This window comes from Ammospiza caudacuta, chromosome 21 (genome assembly GCF_027887145.1).
Source record: "Ammospiza caudacuta isolate bAmmCau1 chromosome 21, bAmmCau1.pri, whole genome shotgun sequence".
Classification (NCBI taxonomy): domain Eukaryota; kingdom Metazoa; phylum Chordata; class Aves; order Passeriformes; family Passerellidae; genus Ammospiza; species Ammospiza caudacuta.
Genome location: NC_080613.1, coordinates 4,021,161 through 4,044,488, shown reverse-complemented (window position 1 = coordinate 4,044,488; position 23,328 = coordinate 4,021,161). Strand labels below are relative to the sequence as shown.

Below are 23,328 nucleotides of genomic sequence, written 5' to 3'. Positions count from 1 at the left end.
AACAGGGGAGTTAAAACCTCAGCCCCAACCTCAAACACTGTGGAGAAAGCTCACTGCAGAGCTGAGAGTTTTGTTTTTCTCTTTGCTTTAGGGTTTGCTTGCAGGGATAGAGGGAGGCAGGGAGTGCCTGGGTGGTTTTGGTGGAGAATTAAGACACAAACACATCTAACAGCTTTAATACTCCAAACTGGCTTCATGGGTCTTACATAGTGAAAACAAAACTACTATTCAGAAACAGAAAAAATATTTGAATTAAACACAGGACTTCCTCAGCCACAGTGTTTCATATATTGCATCATGAAACAAAAACCAAAAAACTTTCTTCTAAAGCCCAATTTCTTACCCTCTGTACTTCACTCAGCCTTGGTGAGCTTCAGGTTTAGCACAGCTTGGCTGAATTCCCCCTCCCTGCTGATAACTGCTACTTCAGCAACCAGACTGCAAATATTACAGGGAAAAATTTAAAATCAACTCTTCCAAAAATAATCCCTTTAAATTTTAAACTTCTAAGGTATTTTACATGGAAGGGGCTTAATGATACAGCTTTCTATGAACTCAAAGATAACATAAGGGTCTTGGTCAGCATTGACATAAAAGGCATCTTGGTAAAAATCCTCCAGGGCCTTGACATTGCTGTAGTAGATGTTCAGGCGCTTCTCAATGTTCTCTTCCTCATCCTTGGGGTTCTGCCTGAGCCTGGCCTGGATCTCTGGGGTGGGAGCTGGTCTGAACGTGGTGTGGTACCTGCAGAGGAGAGGAAATGTCACAGTTTCAGCTCAGCTGAGGACACAGCAGCACCTCTGCAGGAACTCCATGCTCTCACCCATCACAGTCCCCTGGCCTCCTTCTGCTGCAGGAGGGGTTTGAAAATAAATATTGGAAATTTCAGAGCAGGTAATCTGTCATTGCTGCCTTCAACAACCCTGGATCCTCAAAGGCCAAGGGTTTCTCTGGAGGTGACACTGTAGAGTTCATCTGCTCCACACAGGGGGAAATTTCTATTACATTACCCAGTGCTCCAGGTTCAAAAGCATTTCCAGATCTTTTACTTGTAATCTTTGATTCCTGTCTTTAAAAAAGCATCTAAAAACCCTAACCTTAGACATAAACACAGCCCTGTGTCCAGCATTGCTGGGACCTGTCACTTAAACTGCATTTAAGGCTCTCAGGCATTTAATTGCTAACATCTTTATGTTAATTGCTAACATCTTTATGTTAATTGCTAACATTTTCATATAGTAGCAGAAGGTAAAAAGAGGTTAATTCACCTGAGATAGGTTTTGGTTATTTTTGATTTCCAAATGCCAGAATTTGGCTTGCCTCAATCACAGTTGTGCTTTCCCTCAGTTACTTCAGCAGAAAAAAGGATTTTCATCCTCAGTCCTGTAGCAGTGCCACAGCCCAGCTCAGCTGACACCAAAGGAATTCTGATGATGTTCCTGCATTGCCAAAGGCTCCCAACAATCTCTGAAAGTTCCTTTGCAATCAAATGTTTAAATTCCCTGTTAGAATTGGTAATCCTAACTCTGAGTAAGTGTCTCCTCTGCCCTAACACAAAACCAGCTTTTCCCTCTTCCTGTACAGACGAATTTCCTGAAATTTGGGATATTTTGGGATATATTCCTGATAATTTTGGGATAATTTTCCTGATAATTTTTGCAGAACCAAGGAGAGAGCAGAGCCTGTGTCTCTGCAGAGCTGCACCCAACGATGTGGACACAGAATTCTTCCACATGGGAATAATTCAGGGCACAGCTGAAGGCCACCCCCTGCCCTGCAGCCAGAGGGGCAGGATTTACACATGCCAAGGATCAGACCCAGCACCTAGAAGAATTCAATTCACGGAGAATTTGTGAGGAATAAACCCCAGAGTGAGGGAGAGGGAAGCGTGTGAAGTGGAGCAGATCCCGAACAGCCTAATCCTAATGATGAGAAATGCAAAGATGTGGGAATGATTTGCTTCAGCCTGCTCCTTTCTGCTGAACAACCACATTGCTCATTACCAAAGCAAAGAGAGCAGTTACAGCAAATCACTGCTGCTGTCACAAGTTAATGCTGCACCTCGAGTGAGATGTCTGAATAATCATCCAGCACTTTGGGACAAATCCACTCCTTGTGGCCTTAATCTTGGAGGGTTCAGGATTTGTCTTTGATGCAACAGGATGCTCTCAGCCTTTGGAAAAGCAAAATAAGGGTTTAAAATGTATGTGTGGGGAATCATAAATCCAGGCCACAAGTTGTGAACACATGGCAACTCTAGCAGGTATTTGGGAAGGTGAATTGATTTGTGATTTGTTCCCTGGACATGAAGAATGGAGAAGGCAGGAAAGGTCATTGGTGAGACAAGGGGATGTGACAGCAGTGAGAGGAACCAACCTTACAGTGACTCAAACAAGTTTGTTTGACTGAGCAGGGAACACATCAATACCTCCCAGCACACAGGACCATCACAGGAGCCTGGGGAAGCAAAATGCAGCAAATTTTCCATTTTCCCCAGCTGGGAAGCCTTTAGAATTCCCATGGGAATGTCTGAAAACCATCTGCATTTAGGCTAGGTCTCAGACATCTTCCCTCAGCATTATTTTCCCAACCAATTGAGTTACATTAAAATGTCAGACCTGAGCAATTTGCTGCTGTAGATTTCAGGCACCAGGATTTAAAACCCCTGCTCTGAGGAGCAGCAGGAAGGTGGGCTGGTGCTTCAGGAGCTATGAAAGTTTTAACTCTTCTTTTAAGGAATCCCTGAGCAGGAGTAGAGCATTCCTGAGCTCCTTAGATTGCTAAGGAGCCTTTTTGGTGCTTTCATCTCCCTGGCAGCGAGGAAAACGTTTGACATGAGGCAGGAGTGCTCACCTCTCCCCAGTGACAGGATCAGTTCTCCGCTGGGACAGGCGCTCCATGATGGACTCGTAGGGCAGATTAAAGAAGAACACCCTGAGGAGAACACAATTAAATCAATTAACACCCTGAGAACAGCACTGGGGTGTGGTGGTGTTCACAGGGGTCCCAGGATGAGGGAAGAGATGAGAATCTTGACTCCATGTTTCAGAAGGCTGATATATTATATTATATTATATTATATTATATTATATTATATTATATTATATTATATTATATTATATTATATTATATTATATTATATTATATTATATTATATTATATTATATTATATTATATTATATTATATTATATTATATTATATTATATTACATTATATTATATTACATTATATCATATCATATTATATTACATTACATTGATATATTAAAACTCTACTAAAATAATAGAAGAAAGAATTTCATCAGAAGGCTAGCAAGGATTAGAAAGGAATTAATAACAAAAGCTTGTGACTCTCAGAGAGTCCAAGCCAGCTGAATGTGATTGGCCATTAATTAGAAACAACCAACATGGACCAATCACAGATGCACCTGTTGCATTCCACAGCAGCTATTAATCATTGTTATAATATTGTAATTATTGTTGACATTTCGTTTCTGAGGCCTCTCAGCTTCTCAGGAGAAAAATCCTGGCAAATTCTTTTTCAGAAAATATCACAGAGACACTCGTGACCTTCAGAGTGGGAGTTAATCGTCACCAAAGGCAGAGTAGCAGTGAGGGTCCCCCCAAAGCTGCAGATGTGAGCACAGGATTCCTGCACAGCCTCTCCTCTTGTGGTGGGGCTGCAGGCCCAGCAGGGCAGGAGCTCTGGCCCAGGGCTGTGTGTGCTGGGTGCTCTGACAGCTCAGGCTGGGGAACTGCAGCTGGAGCCGCTCCCAGTCCGTCCCTGCTCACCACCCCAGCCCTTCCCAACCCACCCAGCACACAGAATCACAATGACCCCAAAAGTAAATAAAAACCTTTGCTCTTCCTGTCAAGGACAGAGAAAGAGCTTCCCTGCCAGAATTATGCATTTCTCCAGTGCCCATGAGAGGGATTTTCCTCTGGCTGTTTCAGTCCACTTCCACCTCTTTTGCCCTTGTCTCCCCCAGAGTGAATCCTCTGCTCTCCCATCCCTCAGAGCAGGATCAGTGCTGGGACACAACTCAACCCCCCTGGTGCTGCTGACAATTCCTGTCCCCTCCATCAGCTCTGCCAGGGCACGGGGAGCAGCTCAGCACGGCTGGGCATTGCTGGTGACAATGCTGAAAGGAAATATTAATGCTGAATGCTTCATTTGGAGATCAGAATCTGCAGTTGCCATTGAGCCTGGGAGAGGGAGAGCTGCTCAGCCCCTCAGAGGGGCAGCCCCACGGTGCCACTGCGTGGGTCCCACACCAGGAACAGCTTTTCATCACTGGGGGATGGAGCAGGACTTGGCAACCCATTTCAGAGATGACACAAATGACATGGATGAAGGATGCAGAACCAGAAAACAACAAACCCCACATGCACCCAGACACATCCCACTGTTGATATAAACTGCTGTGCCCATCCCACATTGATTCCTTGTCTGTTTGGATCATTATAGTGCTCCTGTTAATTTTATTGCTTGTCTTTTTGGTTCATTATAGTGCTCCTGCCAATTTTATATTTGTGCTCAAAAGCTCCTCAGCAGAAAATTCTGGACAAACAGCTGAGAATGAGCAGACATGAATCCCCTGTCCCCCAGCCAGTGGAGACTGGAGCAGATCTGCACAAAATCACATTTAACAATTAGCTCAGAACAAAATAAAAAATAAGGCTCCCTTTGAACCTATGAATAGAATTTTTCCCAGTGAAGCACAAGCTGAAGGCTGTAAATACATCTTTCTTTACAACACACCTTCTCCTGCTGCTGCCTTCAAGGCCAGGCTTCCTGTTTTCATTTTTGTCTGCTTCTCACAGGAGATACTGCGTGGTTTAGACATTCACCAAAGGAACATTTTACACTGACTGGGTGGGATCAGACCAGATGAAAGGCTGAGCTTTACCTTGGCATGCACATAGCAGATTACTAGAATCCTTTGTAGGATTTAAAGTTATGAAAATCATCTCTCTTTTCAAATGTTTACAGATAATGACTTCTATTCACACTGTGGTAACAAAATAACAGCCAGGAATAAAACATTCAAGATCTTGGAGATTCCAAAGACAGGAAAAGAACAACAGTTTCAACACTCTTTTATCCCTTACACTCTTAACATTTTGTTTTTCTTTGTTTCTGTTGCCCAACAATGGCACAAAAACGTGATTGTCACAACAGGTAACATCTGATGATGTGTCTCAAGATGAATATTCTAGTAGAGAGGAACAACATTTATACAGTCATGATAATTGATAGAGCTTCCTATTATATCCTGAGCTAAACAAACCCACTGAAGGATTAGAACCTGGCATATCAAGAAAGCTTGTCGTAATTCATAGTTAGGAACACAAAAAGTATTATGGGATTTGAAACACGAGAGCCTAAAAAACTCCACTTAAAAAGCTGCCAACAAAATGAACTCTGAAAGCCTTGTCTGAGGCTCCCTTCTTTTCCAAACAAGATGCTGCTTATTATCCAGCCTGGTGTCACCATTAAAGAGGAGAGTGGGGGAGATGTGGGAGGCTGCAGACATCCCTGCTAATGTGCATTTCCTTTTCCACATCCCTGCTAATGTGCATTTCCTTTCCCACACACAGAATTCACTGTGCAGCAGCACAAACTCCCAGTCCAAGGGTCCTTCCAGTGCAAGGTGGGATCCTCACCCTGCCACTCCACACATCTCCCACTGATAACAGAAAACAACATTCCCCAGGGCTGTCAGTTTAAAATCCTTCAGAAGCAAGAGAAAAAAAAAGATGAAGGGGAAAAGCACTGACAGAACTACAGTCTAGACTTAAAATACTTCCAATTAGAAAGCTTTATTACCATTTGGAAGGAGACACATACCCCACACAGTCTATTAGGCAGCCCCAGGAGGTTTACTCACACGAGTAAAGCCTATTTCCATGGATGCAGGCTGGGAAGTGTTACCCTTGGCTATCTGATCCATCTCCTTCAGCTCCTCAAGGTGCTTGGGAGCAACATTTGGCCTCTGTCCCTTGCTCAGGCTCCTGTGACTCTGCTCACATAACAAACCTGGCCCTCCAACTGCCCAGGTAACACATTTGATGGATTTCTCTTGGAAATCCTCGTAACACACAGGGCTGCACCTGTGACCTTGATCCAGCAGCAACTGGAACAACTCCCTGCAAGTACTGGGTTCCTCTCCAAGCAGAGCTTGGTCCCTTCCACAGTTGTTTTGGGGTTGGGTTCCTCTCCAAGCAGAGCCTGGTCCCTTCCACACAGCAGTCGTGGTTTCCTCACATAAATGCATCCCCTGTAAAGCTCACTCTAGGAATCAGCCAGGCTTTGTATGTTGTAATGTCACAGCTCCTATCAAGGGGAAATATGAAACAGATGTCATCAGGATTGGTAGACAGGGAGGAGAGGAAACACAGCCTGATATCAAAGGACACGACATTCCCCTGCTGGATGAGCATCCAGCACAGTGCAGCAGGGGAGTGGTGTCACTCAGCACCCAGGGGAGGGCAGGGCTGGCCACAGGGACACCAGGGATCCTCTCTCCACTGCCACAGGGTCAGAACCCACCTTTGGGCAGCCAAATTTCGCTGGTACCCAGCTGGAGGCTGTGGGGGAAACTTTGGTGCAGCCTCTGAGGTCTCTGAGGGTAAATTTCCCCCCTGGTTCATTGAGTGAAACCAGAGATTCCTGAGCACAGCTCTGTCCTCTCTCCTTTGTTCCATCTCCCAGGAGAGGGATATGTGGGAAAAGGTCCAGTCCTGTCAGCTTTTATAGATGATAAAACTGTGAACACAAATGTTAAAAGGCACAAAAAACTCCGTGTGTCAGAATCCTGCCTCTTCCTCACTGTGCTTGACATCATTTATCTAATCTAGTGCAGCTTCCAGATACATTAGAGAGATTAAATTCCAACAAATTAATAATGATGATGACACCTTCACTGTGTACCCAGTCAAATGAGAACTTGCTGCCTTTGGATGGTGATGAAATGTATTCCAGCCCTAGCAGCTGGAATGAAGCTCTGCTTTCCTAGCAGCCATCTGGCATTCCAGAAGAGTATTCCAGCCACTCCTGGCTACTCAGACAGTGGCATCTCAGAGCCTGGAGGTCACCAGGGCATCCTGATGCTTCCCCTGGCAAAGGGGGGAGGAGAGGGAAGGGCAGGGGTGGCAGGGCTGTTATTTCACCTCAGAATTTGAGACAGGATTTTTGGAAAAATGTGTCCCAACCACGCCATAAGTGAAGGATTTGTGACCTACACAGCAGCATTCAGCTAATCCTGAGCTGCTTTTGTTCCAGATGGCAACCAACCCACTTAATCCAAGTTATTAACAACTGGCAGTGCTCAGTGCTGTCCTCACAGGAATTCATTTGGTGGTGGTTTTCCAGTTTTCTGGACATAACCAACACCTGGAAGGGAAACATTTTGAGCATTGTTGTAAGAGAAACAGGTGTGCCTGAATCCTGGAGTCCTGTGCTAGGGAATGAGGGATGCTCCTGCTAAGGACAGTCCCTCTCCAGGGTGGCACCACTGCCCTGCCAGCTGCCTGCACACCTCCAGAGAGCTGCAGCTCTGCCTGGCAGCCAGTCCTGGCATTCAGGCACAGCTGCTGCCTGAGGCTGACCTAGATGGGGCCAGATGTTGGCTGTTCTAGACCTGAGCCATTTACTTGGGTCACATTCTCATCCTTGGCATTTCCCACGGTGACACTGGGGGAGTGGAGCCCAAAGCCAAGCCCTGTTTATTGTCTGTGAAATCAGATCATACCATGAAATCAAATCCATACCTTGTTTTCATTTAAGGATGTAAAGACAACACAGGATATCTGAGACAGGATCCTGATCCCTACCTGGCTTTTAAAAACAGAGACCACTGGCTTGCTTGTGGCTATACCAGGGCCAGATCAAGCTCTGCAACAAAGTTAGGATGCTTGAATTAAAACAAAAATACACCACTAACCATTTTTAATGCAGCTTTTAAACTTTCAAGTTGAAGCTGCAACTTTAAAAATAGTAAGTTATTAATCTTTCCCTTATTTTCTTGACTCCTATATATCTTCTCTGTCTCAGGCAGGTACCAGCTGCCATATTCCCATTCTTCATGCTCTGCACTCTGCAAAAAAAAAGAGGCCCCTGCTGGCCAATTCTTGTTTAAAATTGTGCATAATTGATAGTGGCAAATCTACCCCAGCTGTGTCTAAAACCTCTCCAGGGGCAAGAAAAACACTCTCTGTGACTGTCATTAAGTACTAAATTAGCAAGTGCTCCTGGCAGTTTACAACGTGCCACATCAGTCTGCTTAAAAAAAAAAAAAAAAAAAAAAAGGAAAAAAAGTGAAGATCAGAGGCCTGTGTGATGTCAAAGTTGCAGCAAACTTTGCTGGCAGAACTTTGACAGACCCTCAGCTAAATCGGAGCAAAAAGAGCAGGAAGGAGAGAGTGAAAGAAAGAGAGAGGAAGAGACAAAAAGTTATCTCCTTTTCCAGGCAGACAAACAGAAAACATCAAATTCAGGGCTATAAATAATGGTGTGTTTCATGAGGCACAGAACATCTTACTCCATATGGAGATACCAACAGTGCTCCTGATGGTGAGGCACAATTCCCCATGGAAAACATCTCCTGGGGGATGCTGTTCTGGCAATGCAATGGCTACAAGTTCTGTAATTGAAATACAAAGCTGGAAAAGAGCTGAGGTTGGAGTGTAAGGATGCAGAAGGTCCTAAAAGGCCACCACAGCACAGGTACAATCCTTGTGGGACCCCTGGCACAAACTCAAGCTCCTCCCTTTGGTTCACAAAGCAGCCAAAGCAGGTGGGGAAGGAAATCACAGAGTTCTCACAAATGTATGGAAAATCCTTGAGGGCATCATGGACTGATGGCAGAGGGACAAAACTATCTCTGAAAACTGTCCTGAATCTGGGTAAACTCTAGGACTCTCATTGTTAACACCGACCATGTTATTAACTTTTAAAAGATTCAAAAAGTGCACAAAACTGTACAAACTTCTGGATTTTACAAGCAGAAAGGAGCTGGATGGCAGCTCTGGTCAGGGTACAAAAATTATCAGCATTGCAAAAAGGTCTTTTCCTTGGGTAGCACCACTGGGTGATCACAACAATATCACAAATCAAGTTAGTGGTCCAACCTGACAGGTACAAGGAGGTTCAGATTTGAATCCAAGTAATTCCAGATAAAACCCTGACCACTTTAGCTTTGTTGACTTTCCAGCCAGAGATACTGACTTGGATCAATCAATTCCCCTAAAGAACATCCCCTGCCCAATGGCAAAAATACACTTTGAACCTGAAACTTTGGCTAAGCCTCTTCTCAAGCACCATGTCCCAGACACAAGATGCCAAGCATGTTGTATTTCCACAACCACATTCTGCACCCCCAATCCCCCTCTTAAAAATGGAAACTGGTGACACAGATCCCATCTTCCTTCTCCCAAGGCTTGCTCAGGCTTCAGTGCAGCTCTCACCAGGTGTTTTGCCCATGGGTAACCAGACCACAAAGGCTGCACCCCTGACTCAACATGAATCACACTTTATTCCCTACCCTAAATATTCCTCCTGCACGTCTCTGCAATGGATAAAATGATCCTTATCTCTTATTTATGGAAGGAGCTGTTGGGAGGTTTTATTCACTGATTTCTTTCAAACTCTGGGATATCTTCTGATGAGAGATGCTTGATTCTATTTCGGGAAGTAATTTCACCCTCTAGGTTTCAACCATAAGGGAGAATACACTGCATAAACACTAAAACCCAGGTTAATCAGCACAAGTGTTTTGCTCATTGAGCTCTTACAGTGATTCGTGGCATGACAAGCTATTTCCAGAGCCTGGATCTTTTCAAATGGATGCATTTCTGTGCAATAACTACAAAAGGCAGCTCAGTGGGGCACTATTCCCAGGTCATGGCTGCTGGCCAGGGGAGGGAGATGTACAACCCTTTGAGGCTGCAGAGATTCCTTCCCCTCCCCAGTGATGACTCTGGTAGATGTTTTCCACCCCCAGCTGCATGAGTTAAGGTGACAGGGTCCCTCCTGTGTCCCACCCCAGCAGCCTGGTGGCTCAGCAGGTGCCACAGCAGCTCACACAGGGGCAACAGGCTCTGCTGGCTGTGTGACACAGCAATGGGCTGGGTCTGGAGCTGGGATAAATCTGAATCCATGGATCCACAGCAGCAAGGAAGCCCAGAGCCCTTCCATGGTCTGCACGACCTGGGGCTGTGCAAACATTACACAGCGAGAGCAAATGTGCTTGTAGGAGTGGCTTCAATGCATTTTTAAAGCTTCTCTGGAGGAGGCAACATTAACTCTTCCTGTGTGCAATCAGTGGCTTGGATGCATTAATACCTGCATTCAGAACTGCTTTACATTTCTCTCTCCTCATTTCTATTCTTTGCCTCCTCCTTACTCTCAGCTGTTATTCCAGCATCTTTGCATTCCCCCTGGAGTTCATTCCAGCGGTCCTTTATGAATCACAGGATGAGATGGCAGCCAGCAGTGCTTTGGAGAAGTGTGGCTGGCACCATTCCTGCCCTGCACAAGGTTAATCAAACCCTCCTCAGATAATCCACAGCCTCTGCAGCCCCAGAGGCCCGAGGTCAGGAACCTGAACCCTCTCCCCCAAATGCAGGCCTGTTTCCTCAGATCCCTGCAACCCTGCAATAATTAGATTCTGCAAAGCAAATCTGGAGCAGAGCAACAACTCCAGGGTTAAGCACCAGCAAACTCATCTCAGGACTGATGTCTTTGCTACCTGTCTGCAGCTTGGCACCAGCACCTCCTGCTCCTAACAAGGATAAAACCTCTTCTTCCTTACTAAATAAACTAAATCAAATTTAGAGTAAATGATGTTTAACCCCCACCCTCAACATTTAAACACTAACTTTTGTAGTTAGTAACATATTTGGTATGTAAAAATAAATAAAAGAACTGACACCAGAAAAGTGTGTGATTTGGGGGCAAGGGGAGGGAATAAAAGAATGGATTATAATGTGTCATTTTATATATGTGTCAAAGGAAACCAATTTCATAATAGGGAATAAAAATTCCCTGTTTAAATACTGTCAAATAAATCCTCAAATGTAATAGGGTTCACTTGTGGGGAAAGGAAAACTAAATCTGATTAAATATTAATGTGGCGTAGTATTAATTAAGAGAGAAAAAAGTCCATCAAGAGAACCCCAATATGTTTACTGTGTCCCCAGGAAGCTGGAAAATTTCACAATCAAGTGTGTAAATGTTCTAAAAAAGGCTCCTGAATATTTTATGAATATTTGTCATAAAACAGAAATAATAACCACTGTGCAGAGCTATTAGAATTAATATTTATGCTGCCCGCCATGAAATATTCATGGGGACAGAGAAAGGGGGGCCCGTAAGACAAGAATTAATTTACATTGGGCTTGGTTTACCCGCTGGCTTGATGTTTAAAGACGGCTTGACAAGGCTCCATATGAATCCGTCAGTCACTTGCAGCGGTAGGTGGGGTGAAGGCAGGGAGGGGGAGCGGGTCCAGGCTGCTGACAGCTCACAGATTGAGTTTCTGACAGCCCTTAAAAAATCTAAACGGCCCCCCACCTTTTTTTCCTTCTTCCATTGCCCAAGGCGCTCTGTACTGCCACCGTTCATCCGATCTCCCCTTCCATCTGCTGAAATTAAGGAATTAATGAGCGCTATACACTTTACAGCAGGCCCCAGGAATGTTTACTGGTGATTAAATTATAATGCAGCCCGAGCTGTATAATTCATGAACCAATTAAAGGAAGTGTTAGTTGATTTGATGGGATGAGGACGTACAAAAAGCATTTAACTAATAGGGAACCGTGGGCTGCCGGGCGCTTTGGCTTTCTCGGATTACGCGGCTAATTGCTCTGCTTTATAGGGCTGTCACAGATAGCCATACATATTTCATTGTTCTCAAATACTTCAATTGTTTGCTTTCGTGTTGCTGCTGTAATATGTAGAAGCCCAGCCAAACTTCAGTGTAGTTAAAGCACTACTCTGCAAAAAGCAGGTTGCTCTGGGAGGAGGGAGGGACCGGAGGGGCACGAGGAGAAGGCTGGCTGAAAAGGAGTAACTTAAAGCCTCAGAGTTAAATGTCACTCAGCAATTACATGATTAAAAGGTGCAACATATGATAGTCTTTTGTTTTACAACTTTTTGGACACTAATATTCTATGCTGACTTCACCGTGGAGAAAATATTGGTGCGCTGAGCTGCTTTTGGTTTTCTAATACCGAGGAGCGAACGAGGAAGGTGGAGAGGAAAAGTGCATTAAAAAAACCCAGCAAGGAAGAGCTAGATTGCTGTGGTTATCAAGAATAACACATTCATGTTTAAACTTAGCTGGTTTGATATTCTAAAACTCACCAGAGATGAAGGGGGTTGATTTCCCATCCGGGAGAGTGCTCGGTGTCTAATTCCGAGAGCTGCTCATCCCAACAACTCCAGTTTGCTGCACAAGGAATGGGGGAATTTGCCATTCCTGCTGTTTCACAAAGCACTCCCCCACAGCTGACAGGCCACAGGGTTTGATGAAACAGATTCTCTGGATTTGAAGGGACCTATCAGTCAAGTTACTCCTCAGTCAAAATAGGCACATTCCTCTAGCAGTGAAATCCCCAGCTCATATCCAGAGGTATTGCTGAAGAAATTAGGCACCATCAGATAAACATCTCACACAGGCACTACCTTGTGGTTAAACCCTGGACTCTATTAAGTAAACAACAAGCTGGGTGAATACTGGATTTCCTTAACTCAGTGATGAAGACTGCAGGCCTCCATGTGGCCCTGGCAAGGTGTTTTGTCACCCACCCGAGGGACTCTGTGCTAAATCCTGACCTGTTTAATTTGGAGCCTTCCATTCCAAACTGTTGTACAAAAACCAGCCCAGCAACTTCCAAGATAAGTTATTGTGTAACGTTTATAACCTGCTTCATCCCTTTCCCTGCACCTGTTCCCTCCAGGATTTGGGTTTGGAGAGCCCTCCACCAGAAATCAGGATGTCTTTGCAGGTGTTCAGCAAGAGATCTACATTCACTGAATAGTTACTTTTTTCTAAAAAGCAGAGCAAACCTAAGCAGCCCCAGGAAGAAGGAGCTGCACATCCCATTTCCCAGGGCAGCACTCAGATTAGCAGGCTCAGGGCACTCTGGGTGGGAAAAAAATTGGGGCACTAAAGAAAATAGATTTCTCATCAAGCTGATGTTAAAAAGCATACAAATTTTAAAAAAATTCCCTTTATTCAGGACTACCAAATATCGATTGTTTGTCCCCAGTTTCTGGATTAAGTGATGCAAAACTTTGTCTTAGTTTAACAGGTAGGCTCCAAAATAAGGGATAATGACACCAGTCACACAGCAGGAAAACTTGTCATCAACCCACTGGGAGGCTGAGGAAAATGGAAATTGGATTGCCCGCTCTGGAAAATAGAAAGGTTAAATTGTCTGGGAGATAAAGTTGATCCTAAACTCACCTAAGTGGGCAGTGAAATCTGACTTCCCAGGTAATGATGGGGACAGTTCTACACACTTGATGTGATCCGGGGAGGCTTTGAAGTACCCATTGCAGGATTAAATAAATCTGCAATTTGGTAAAATCCGTTCGATTGTGTTTCTGACATTCAGCACCTGGGACAGCAACAGAGTGTTGGTTATAACAAAAGAAGTGTTTGTGCAGAAAACTGAGCTCAGACTCAGTCCCAGAACAGTGAGCAGCACTGTGGGCACCACATGGGAGAAAAGCAGAGGTGAGAGCAGGCTCAGGAATCACTCTGTGCCAATGATTGCTAACAGGAAACGTCAGAACTTGGCAATGTCAAGGAATCAGAGGCACTGCAGAAAGTATTTTCTTTGTGTCTTTTGAAGTACCCTGGATACAATCAATCATACAGAAAAAAAGTCCCACATTTCAGTTCAATGTGGAAAGGGCTATTTGCATTTCAATATGTTCAACTTATCCTGCCAATAAAAACATGGAATCATGAAGAAGAGATCAGGCCACTGGAGTGAAAAACAAGAGATGACATCCTGCAGACCTTTCAGATAAAACAACTTCTTGTTTGTAACATTTCTGTTGATGTCCCAATATTTCTGAATGATTGGGTTTTCAAATGAGATCAGTCAGCATGCAAATAAGGAAACAGGATCAAGACATCTCCCATATCTGATTGGATAGAGAAATTATCAAAAGACCCTTTTTTCATATCAAATTTCCATCACAAAAGGTCAAACTTTCAACTCCCATTACTTTTGCTAACTGCATTTCACTGTGCCTGCCAGCTCATTGCTGCTGCTGTTTTCAGAGGAAAAACAGTGGAGTAACAAATGATTCCATCTTCCCCCACATCTGTCAGACAGGATGGACAAACACTTTTTAATCTTGTTCAATTTTTCTCTGCAGCCCTAAAAATCCTTGCAGCCAAAACATCCTTTCTAACCTGATTAGCTATTCCTAGGATGCTTTTATTTTCCTTACAGGTTCTCTTCTTATTTTCTAGCCCACAGACTGACAGAGCACCAGCTGTGTTGCCAGAATGTTTTGTCCTACAATTTGGCCATTTAAAACACTTTTTGATGTGTGCTTTCCTAAAATATATGTCCCTGTGTTGTCTGGCTGGACTGGTGCCTAAATACACAAGTAATGGATGTTCCAGAAATGGCCCAAGACTCAAACACTCAGCTCACACAAACTCAGAGGAGCAGCTCTGAGGTGCCCTCCACTGCTTTTCAGGTTTAAAGCTGAATTCTGAACAGCAGGGATAGCAAGTGGGGCAAGCACAAGAAAAATGAATTCATTAGCAAATTGGCAGGACTCGATGTATTTGTTGCTACTGGTCCCATAAAAATTCTCCCTCGCCATGATTATCATTGCAACATATATAACCCATCAGACCAGCACCTAGAGGCTTCTGTGACTCTGATTTTCTCTGTTGTTCTTATTACTCAACAACTAAATGCTTCACAAAGCCATTTCCTACAGAAATATTTATGTTCCCAAATGTTTATTGGCCCCTCTATCATGATCAAGCTTTTATGAGCACTCTATACAGAACTCTGAATTAAATACATAATTCCTGCTCTATCAGATCTGTGTTTGTCTATTCCACACAGCCAGGCACCGTGGTGAACCACAGAACACCTTGCAGAAAATCTAATTTATATGGTAAAGATATTTCTATGCACACTGACTGTGTGGGTTGGTGATTACACGAAGCTAATGAGGACGAGGAGGATGGAGGGCTTAAATTCCATTAAAGGCTTTTATTCATTGTGCTGGCTGTCCTGAACAACCTCTCCCAGTGATTTCCACACAACCACAGGCTCTGAACCATCACAGGCTGGAAGGAGATGGAGGAAATGTCACATAAATGCTTCTGACTTGCTCCACATCACACAGGTGACCACGAGAGCTCAGATTATTGATGTAGATTATTGCTACATGGAATAATCAACCCTCAATCCCCTGGAATCTGCTCTTCCTGCCAGCTCTGAGCCAGGACCACTGAACAGCTCAGATCAGGAGCTGTTCCCCCTGATCACTTCCTTCAACTCTGATTTTTCATTTTTCTTCTCTTCTCCTGTTGACCAGCAGTGCCTGTGGTGATTTGTCAATGTCTCTATGCAACTAAACCAACATCAGGTCAATGTTCTCAGCTCCTTGGTGCCCAACAAATGCCAGATGCAGAATACAGGGAAACTTTTTGCATATAAATCCTTGGAAATGGCTGGAGTTGTGCCAGGGGAGGTTTAGGTGGGAATTAGGAAAAGGTTCTGCCCCCAGAGGGTGGCCCAGGGAATGGGTCCAGGAGAATTTGGACAGCAGGGACATGGTGGGATTGTTGGGCTGCCTGTGCAGGGTCAGGAGTTGGATCCCCTGATCTTTGTGTGTCACTTCAATCTCAGGATATTTTATGATTCTATGAAAATAACAATGAATACAATTGATCTGTAGGTCTCTGCTCCTCTCAAGTCTATTATTATTGACACACCAATCATCAGGCCAGTTAAATGGATCAAAAGTCATTATCTGAAAGGTTAAAATCTTTAATGTTCTCTTTTTTTCCTGAGATGTGTCTGGTCAAAGGTATTTTGAGGATGAACTGAGGATTTCAGTCACTAGGTAAGGTCTGGAGCTCATGGGATTTAATAACGGGCTCTTCAGAGTAGATGATGAAAATATAAAAGATCTGCTGACTGGAAACTGTATTTGACATTCAGATCCATTCATGACTGAGGTGTGGGAGTCTAATAATGAGTAACTGCATAGGAAGTTATTCACTCTTGGATTGATTGCACAGGCAACTTTTAAACAGAGTGATTTCTCCCCTCAAAGATACTCCAGTTCAAACAAGACTCTGTCTGAACCTGTTGTGAATTACAATGTGTTTGGAATTAATCAGACAGAATCTGATGTTTAACAAAAAAAGAAAAAGATGGATTTTTCTTCTTAGAACTGTTTTAAGTGAAGACTCCTGTTCCTTAAAAGGGCCACCCACTATGCATGACTGTTTGTACTCTGAAATAAACTGAAGGAAAGGGCACTCATCTCCACTTGCAGCTTGCACATACCAGGAAAATGTGAAAAACCGAATGTTTCTATTATTTCCCCACTAACATACACAGAATCCTGCATAACACCATAATGAAAACATCTTTTACAAAATCAAATCCTCTGGTTCTTCCGAGGGCAAAGCTTCCAGGTTACCCAACAATTAAGAACTTTCCAAATGCACAGTTCAGACAACCACACAAACTCAGCAGCACACAGGCTCTGTGCACCTTGCGAGAATGAGGAATATTCACAAATATCAGCCCTTTGCAGAATGTTTTTAAGGGCAGGGAGGAAACCAGAACAGCTTTTTGTGTTGGCTTCCAGGAAAGAGCTTTCACTGCCATTACCATAAATCAGCCCAGAACATCCACAGTGATAGAGCACCTTTCATTAAAAAAAATACTGCAGCTTCCATCAGAAGCACTGCCACTTGCCATTTCTTTGAGGTAATCAGATAGCTGTTAATTAATAAACCTGTCAGGTGAATCGTCCTGCTCTGGTCATCATTATCCATTCTGTAACAGAATCCTGCTCTCATCACTGCCATCCACCCCATAGCTTCCAGCTCAATTAACTTAATGCTATGCAAATGAGAGGCTCTCCTCATCATTAGCTTATAGCCCACAAATGTTAATAACATAATTGGGCCTTCAACAGGGTAATTAGACACGATTTCTTCCATTAGTCTTACAAGGCTAATTATTGTTGATAGGAGAGAGGGGATGAGTCCCAGTGCTGCATGCAAAGAGGGGCATCTGGTTAAAGCAAATATAGACAAACCACCAACAAGGTAAAACAACAGTGGAGATCCAGAGCGGGGTCAGGTGGGGATGGGGTGGAGGAAGACACCACCAGGAGAAACTCAGGAACCACAGGAGGGAAGAAATCCTACAAGACAAGAACTAACCCCAAATATCCAGCCTGGTGCTGGAGCTCTCCTGACCTCAGCAGTGAAACAAGGTGATGCTTAATAAACCCAAGGAAGCTCAAGATTTTGCAGACAGGGCAGTTGGGAAGCTGTGCTCATCAAAATCCCCAACTCTGAGATGCACAGAGACTTCAAGAACTGAATTCATTCCTCCACTTCCCAGGTCATTATGTCCAATAATTTCTCCTGCCATCACTGGGTTGGCTGTGTTGGATCACAAGATTTTTCTGAGCAACACCCACCTGCTGCAAGAACCAGAGGAAATGGTCTCAAGTTGAGCCAAAGGAAGTTCAGATAGTAGGAAAAAAATTCTTCATGGAAAAGGTGGTCAGGCATTGGCACAGGCTGCCCAGGGAAGTGCTCAAAGTGCTCAAAAATGTGTAGATGTGGCACTTGGGGACGTGGTTTAGTGATAAATATCACAATGGTGCTGGGTGGAAGGTTGGATTTGATGATTTTAAAGATCTTTTCCAACCTTCAGGATTCTGTGATTCTAATTACAAAACCGGAGTTCACTGAATTCTTTAATAATCACAAAGTAAAATGCATGCCAGCAATTTAGTCACAGAAAGTTAATAAAAACCTGGATTCAGTGTAATGGACTGGCAGTACTATTTCTAACAAAAAAAAAGGTAGCAAGTTTCCAAATGTAAATTCTCTTTTGGGTGGTGGAATGAAAGGTCAGGATTTGTTCCTGTGCCAGTTAAACCTGTGCATCCATGGAGGTTAGAAATGTGCAACTGGAGACTCAGTTCTGTGAGAAAACTGGACTTTCAAAAGGAGAAAGAAAATTTTACAGAAATATGGCAGGTTCTCCACACCCAACACCACTTAACTTTGACATTCAGTGTCTTGCTGCAAAGTATTTAAAAATAAAATTCAAACTGAAGAGTGCACAGGGCTCAAGGGGTTGAAAAAACCACATTATTCCTTCGTTTTGTATCTGTTTAACTTTGGGGCACGTTCATGGACAATTTGAATCCTTTGATTTCACTGCAAGTATGTGAGGAGGAACCTTTCCTACAGACTTGTCCTGAAAATCAGCTTAAATTATGTTCACAGAAGTAGCAGCTTTTACTGGAAGGTTAAATGAAACCATTACTCTTTTAACCTTCTGTACCTTGACCTTTGGTCAGTCTCTCCACAGAACAGGATTGTTCACTCAGCGAATATCAGTGGGATATTAATCAGCATTATGTCAAGAGAATGACAGAGCACAATTTTTTAAGAATTATTTTTATCAAAGCATGGCAGTGCCCCACTGAGCTAAGAGATACAGAACCTGTTAGGAAAGGGTAATGTTTAAATCCTCTGTGGAATAGATAAAAATCTTTCACAAAATGTATTTCAAAGGACAGCATTCTGTAATATGGAATTTTGCAAACATAATGGGTTTAGGGACAGAAAATATGAACCTTGCAAACCTCTTACACCTGAGCCAAAGGAGGCCAATTTAAGTGATAGTGATTAATACATTTACGTGACTGCAGGTGCTCCAAGCCCATAGAACTGGATCCAGTGCCTCTGTCAGACACCAGGGATCATTCCCACATCTTTCCTGCAGAATAAACCATGGCAGGATTCAGTTCCCCTCTCTTAAATTGCCCTGCACTCACTAAATTTACTCACTAGAAAATTCTGAGCAAATATCTTGTTCCAAGGCAAACAGCAGTAAATCCACTGATGTTTTAATGAAGATTACACTTTCTAATCCTTGTGGTAATGACAAACCAATCTCCATTTAATATGCAATATTCCTTGTCAGTTTTAATCACCAAAACTGTATTATATTTGCTACAGACTGATGTACTTGTCTTCCTTCAGCCTGGAGAATCCAAGCAAAAGCAGCAAAATTCCTGTGCTGCTCAGGGTTTTCTACATGGGTCAATTTTGGCACATGAGCTCTGAGTAAAGCCTTACTCTGGGATTAGTCCCAGATCCAATAAGATCACTAAATCAAAACACAGCTGGCACAAAAATCCTATCCCTGTTTTTACAGAAATTATGTATTTTACAGAAATTCTGAAATTCTGTCCAATTTTTCAAAAATTCTGAATTACAGGAGTTCATAAACTCTGTTTTAACCTGTACAACATGTAAGGGTGGCTTTACTGCATTTATTCAGAAGAATATTCAGCCAAATTCAGCCACCACACTACTGAAGGAATCATGATGGGAGATGCTGAACAAGACTGGCCAATCCTCCTTTCCTCTCGTGCTTCCTCAGCCACTAAATGTCTTCATTTGCAGCTCTCACCATGCAAAACTCTCCTCAGTTTTACCTACACACATCCTCTTACCAATGCAAAGAAAATGCCCTGGTTAATTGAATTAAAATGCTGCCATATCTTCATCTTTAAGGTTTTCCTCACTCATTTTTCAAAAGTTTTTGTGGTTCTATGTAGCTCTCAAAACCAGTATCTTCATTACAAAAACACTTCAAAATAACATTTGGACTTCCTTGGCTGTTTCACTCCATTCCTTAAAGTTGGGTTTTGGGTGAATGCCCTAAACAACCTTTGCTGATTTGCAGAGATTGGTGTCACAAAGTTGTCATTGGACTGAGACATGACTGGCTTCTCTGTCTTGTCTAAAATTTGCTACCAGTGCCAAAAATATCAAAATTAGCCCAGACTCTGCTGCTTTTATAGAATTTTCCCTCTCCAGTTTGGTGCTGAGTTCAGAAATGCAGCCTTGATGTTGGTGGCAACTTCCAAGAGAAACAGTTCCAACATGAGGGCAACCAGGACAGAAGGTGTTCAGGTTTCCCAATGTTTCCTCATTTGTGAGAGATATTTACTGCAGGAAAATCTCCCTCCATTCAGCAGTGAAAGGAATGAAAGTGTTGTGCATGTGCTGTTGGGTCCTTAAAAATAACAGTAAAAATAAAAAATACTGACTTAGAAGTAGAAGCTTTTCTTCTTTCTCTTCCTGGAGACTTTGGAAGCTTGCTGAGATCAGAGCACTCCTTAATTGCTGCATCCAGGATTTCACCACACAAACCCCAGCCATCAAAAGGAGCTTGTATGAGATGAGGTAACTTCTAAAAATAATCCCTGCCTCCCACAACTGAAGCCAAATATACCTCCCATTCTTGTTGGAGCAAAATCAGCTTGTGACAGCAAATGCAGCATCCTACAGAAAGCCCACAGAAAGGTTTTAAAACTGCATTTGATGTTTTGTTATTGCTGGCTCAAGATGCATATTAATGCTTCTCCCCAGGAGAGAAAGGCTCTTGTGGGACCAATATAGGTCAGGCAGGATGTGCAGCAGAAGTGACATAATCTTTTTATTGTAATCATCCAATTTTCTGTCTATTGGATTATTTAAGAGCAAGAGCTTCTATTCAGAGGAGTGTAGGGAGGGAAGAGAGAGGACAGGCTGAGGAGGAGGAGAATGGAGAGGAAGGATTGGCTAAATCTGAACAAGAGCTTCTTCCATTGGGTTTGTGTGGACAAAAAGAAGTATCCACAAAAAAAGAATGAGGGTGAGTTTTTGCACTGGGTGTAACCCCTGGGAGTGCTGAGCAGGGGACACAGGAGGGAATGGGAGAATCCTGAATATATTTTGCCCATCTCTCCATGCCCCCCTGGTGCTTCTTGCACTGGAGACAAAGGTAAATGACTTAATTACAATCTTGTTATAATAGATAAGATTGTAATTAAGTCATTTACCTAACTCTAACCCTAACCGTAACCCTAGCAGGATAAATGTCCAAACATCAAGAGAGAAGACAATCACTGAGTTAGTCCTGTAGCTTGGAAAAGGTTACAGCAGTAGAAATTGAATTAAACAGATCCCACTCCTGAGTGAAGCAGAGTCCCAGGTGAGAGGAAGATTTGCTGATTCTGCCCATTAAACTTTGGGATTTTGGCTGGGTGAGGAGCTGTGATTCCCCCTTGCCCAGGGGGCTGTGGTCCCTCAGGGCAGTGTCTCTGCTGATTCTCAGGATTCCTCACCTAAACCACACTTCCCAAAGTTTCTGTTCCATAAGCACATCCCAGAGCTCTGCAGGAGCTGCCCCTGGTTTCTACAAAAACCTGTTTGGTTTGGGGATGGAGGAGAAGAGCCCAGCTGAAACAGGAGCACTGAAATGCAAAGGGAAAAGGAACCCAAACCAATTAGTGAGAGTGAAGAGTCACTAAAGCAGCAGCCACAGAATGGCTGGAAGAGTGAGCTGAGAAGAAAAAATGAGAATGATTGAAACAGAGAATTGTGCTGCCCGTTATTTTCACCATTTTACAAATTATCCAAATCCTACGTAGTTTTCTTGGACTTTTCCTACAGTTTCTCTCTCTGGTGCAGGCAATTTTTATTATACTGATTTAGTCCCTTGATTAGCACATCATTTTTCTCTTGTTGTTTTGTTTTGTTTGGGTTTTTTTGCCTTAAAATGAGAAGAAAATAAGATATAACATTTCTTCTTTGCTACTCATCATATTTTTGTACGCCATCAACTAAAACCACACCTATTATAAATACACAATATCCATCATTTAAATTAGGTCAAAGTTTTTAAAATGCTCTGTAAAATTTTTCCACGTCAGAATAATTCAATCACTATCATGTTTCCTTGATGCAACTATTTTGGGATTTAGCTTGTTCCTTACAAGGGATTTAATTAAGTCATTTACATGCAATTTCCAAATAAGTAGCTGTTGCAAAAAGCAGCAAAGAAATGAAAAGGCAAAATAGGAACTTGAAGGCAGGAGATCTTTAACAAAAAATATTTCTGATATAAAAATGAATCTGAGGAATACATATTCAGTGATAAGTATTCCAGTCCATGTCTGGTAAACTCTCAGATAATGGCAGCATGGTGGGGTCACTGGGGTTCTATTAGCTCAATTAATGAGGAGTAAGGTAAGGCTAACACCCAGCTCTTCAAACGGCTCAAAAATAGAGCTGATAGTAATGGAGTTATTAACCTTCACCAGCCATTGAATTTTACTGCTGATTCCAACTCCATTTCCTAGTTCAGGCCTCCATTAATAGGCTGTTTATTATCCCTAATCCACATTGGGATCAGCTGCAGAAATATGAAAGCCCCATGTAAAGACCAAGTAGCTCAAAAAAATCTCTTTTTTCCCCCATTCTGATTTCTCCCTTTTCAACATATTCAAAGATTTTTTTTTTTTAGAAATTAGGACTTCATTATCCTAAACTGTTTGAATACATGTTCTCAGCAGCGTGGCGAAAAAGAAGCTTTAAATATATTATGTAAAAAGATGACATAATTGGGAACACAGCCACATCATTTTGAAGACCAAATAAAACCCTGCTGGAAAGCTTGCACTGGAGAAGCTGTTGCTGTTTCTTTTCTCTACTGGGAAAGAAACAACTTTAATTTTGGAAAAATGGGTTTTGGAAATATATTATGGATGTATTGTTAGGCCAATCCTTTGGCTAGGCCCTGCTCTGCTCAGCTTTGTCTGTTCACTTGTATTATTTGTAATGTAATTAATCAATACTTAAAGTAAAATAACTGACCCTGGATTCAGATCAGAAGGACAAAACCAAGGAAATAATGGAGGAGGAAAGGGCAATCCCAGCAGCAGAGCCTTTGGCAGTGATGGGAGAGCTCCAACACAAACCTGCCTCCAACTTCAACACAGAAATCTGGAGTTAAAGGCTCTCTTTAGATCTCTCTGAGTTTGAACCCACTCAACTGAGATTTTTCACACTTTGTACATTTTTGGTGCATTTTCACAATGTTTAGTTATCACAGTCTGCACACAGAAGATGTTCTTCCAAAATCTATCCCAGTAACACCTGATAGAATATCAGCAATTATGAGTGATGGAGTTAAGATCAAAATAAAAATGTTTATTATATCCACCTCCAGGACACA

General features: G+C 42.8%; 1 protein-coding gene across 1 annotated transcript in view; it reads right to left on the bottom strand.

The window, feature by feature from the left end:
- Positions 1-303: 303 nt before the first annotated feature.
- Positions 304-23,328, bottom strand: part of AK8 (adenylate kinase 8) — a 66,409-nt gene continuing 43,384 nt past the window's right edge. The window contains exons 12-13 of the mRNA XM_058818345.1: positions 2,854-2,934; positions 304-744 (exon numbers count right to left, since the gene is read on the bottom strand). Of these exons, the coding sequence (XP_058674328.1) occupies positions 507-744; positions 2,854-2,934 (319 nt within the window). The 3' untranslated portion in view covers positions 304-506. The remainder of the gene's footprint in view (positions 745-2,853; positions 2,935-23,328) is intronic.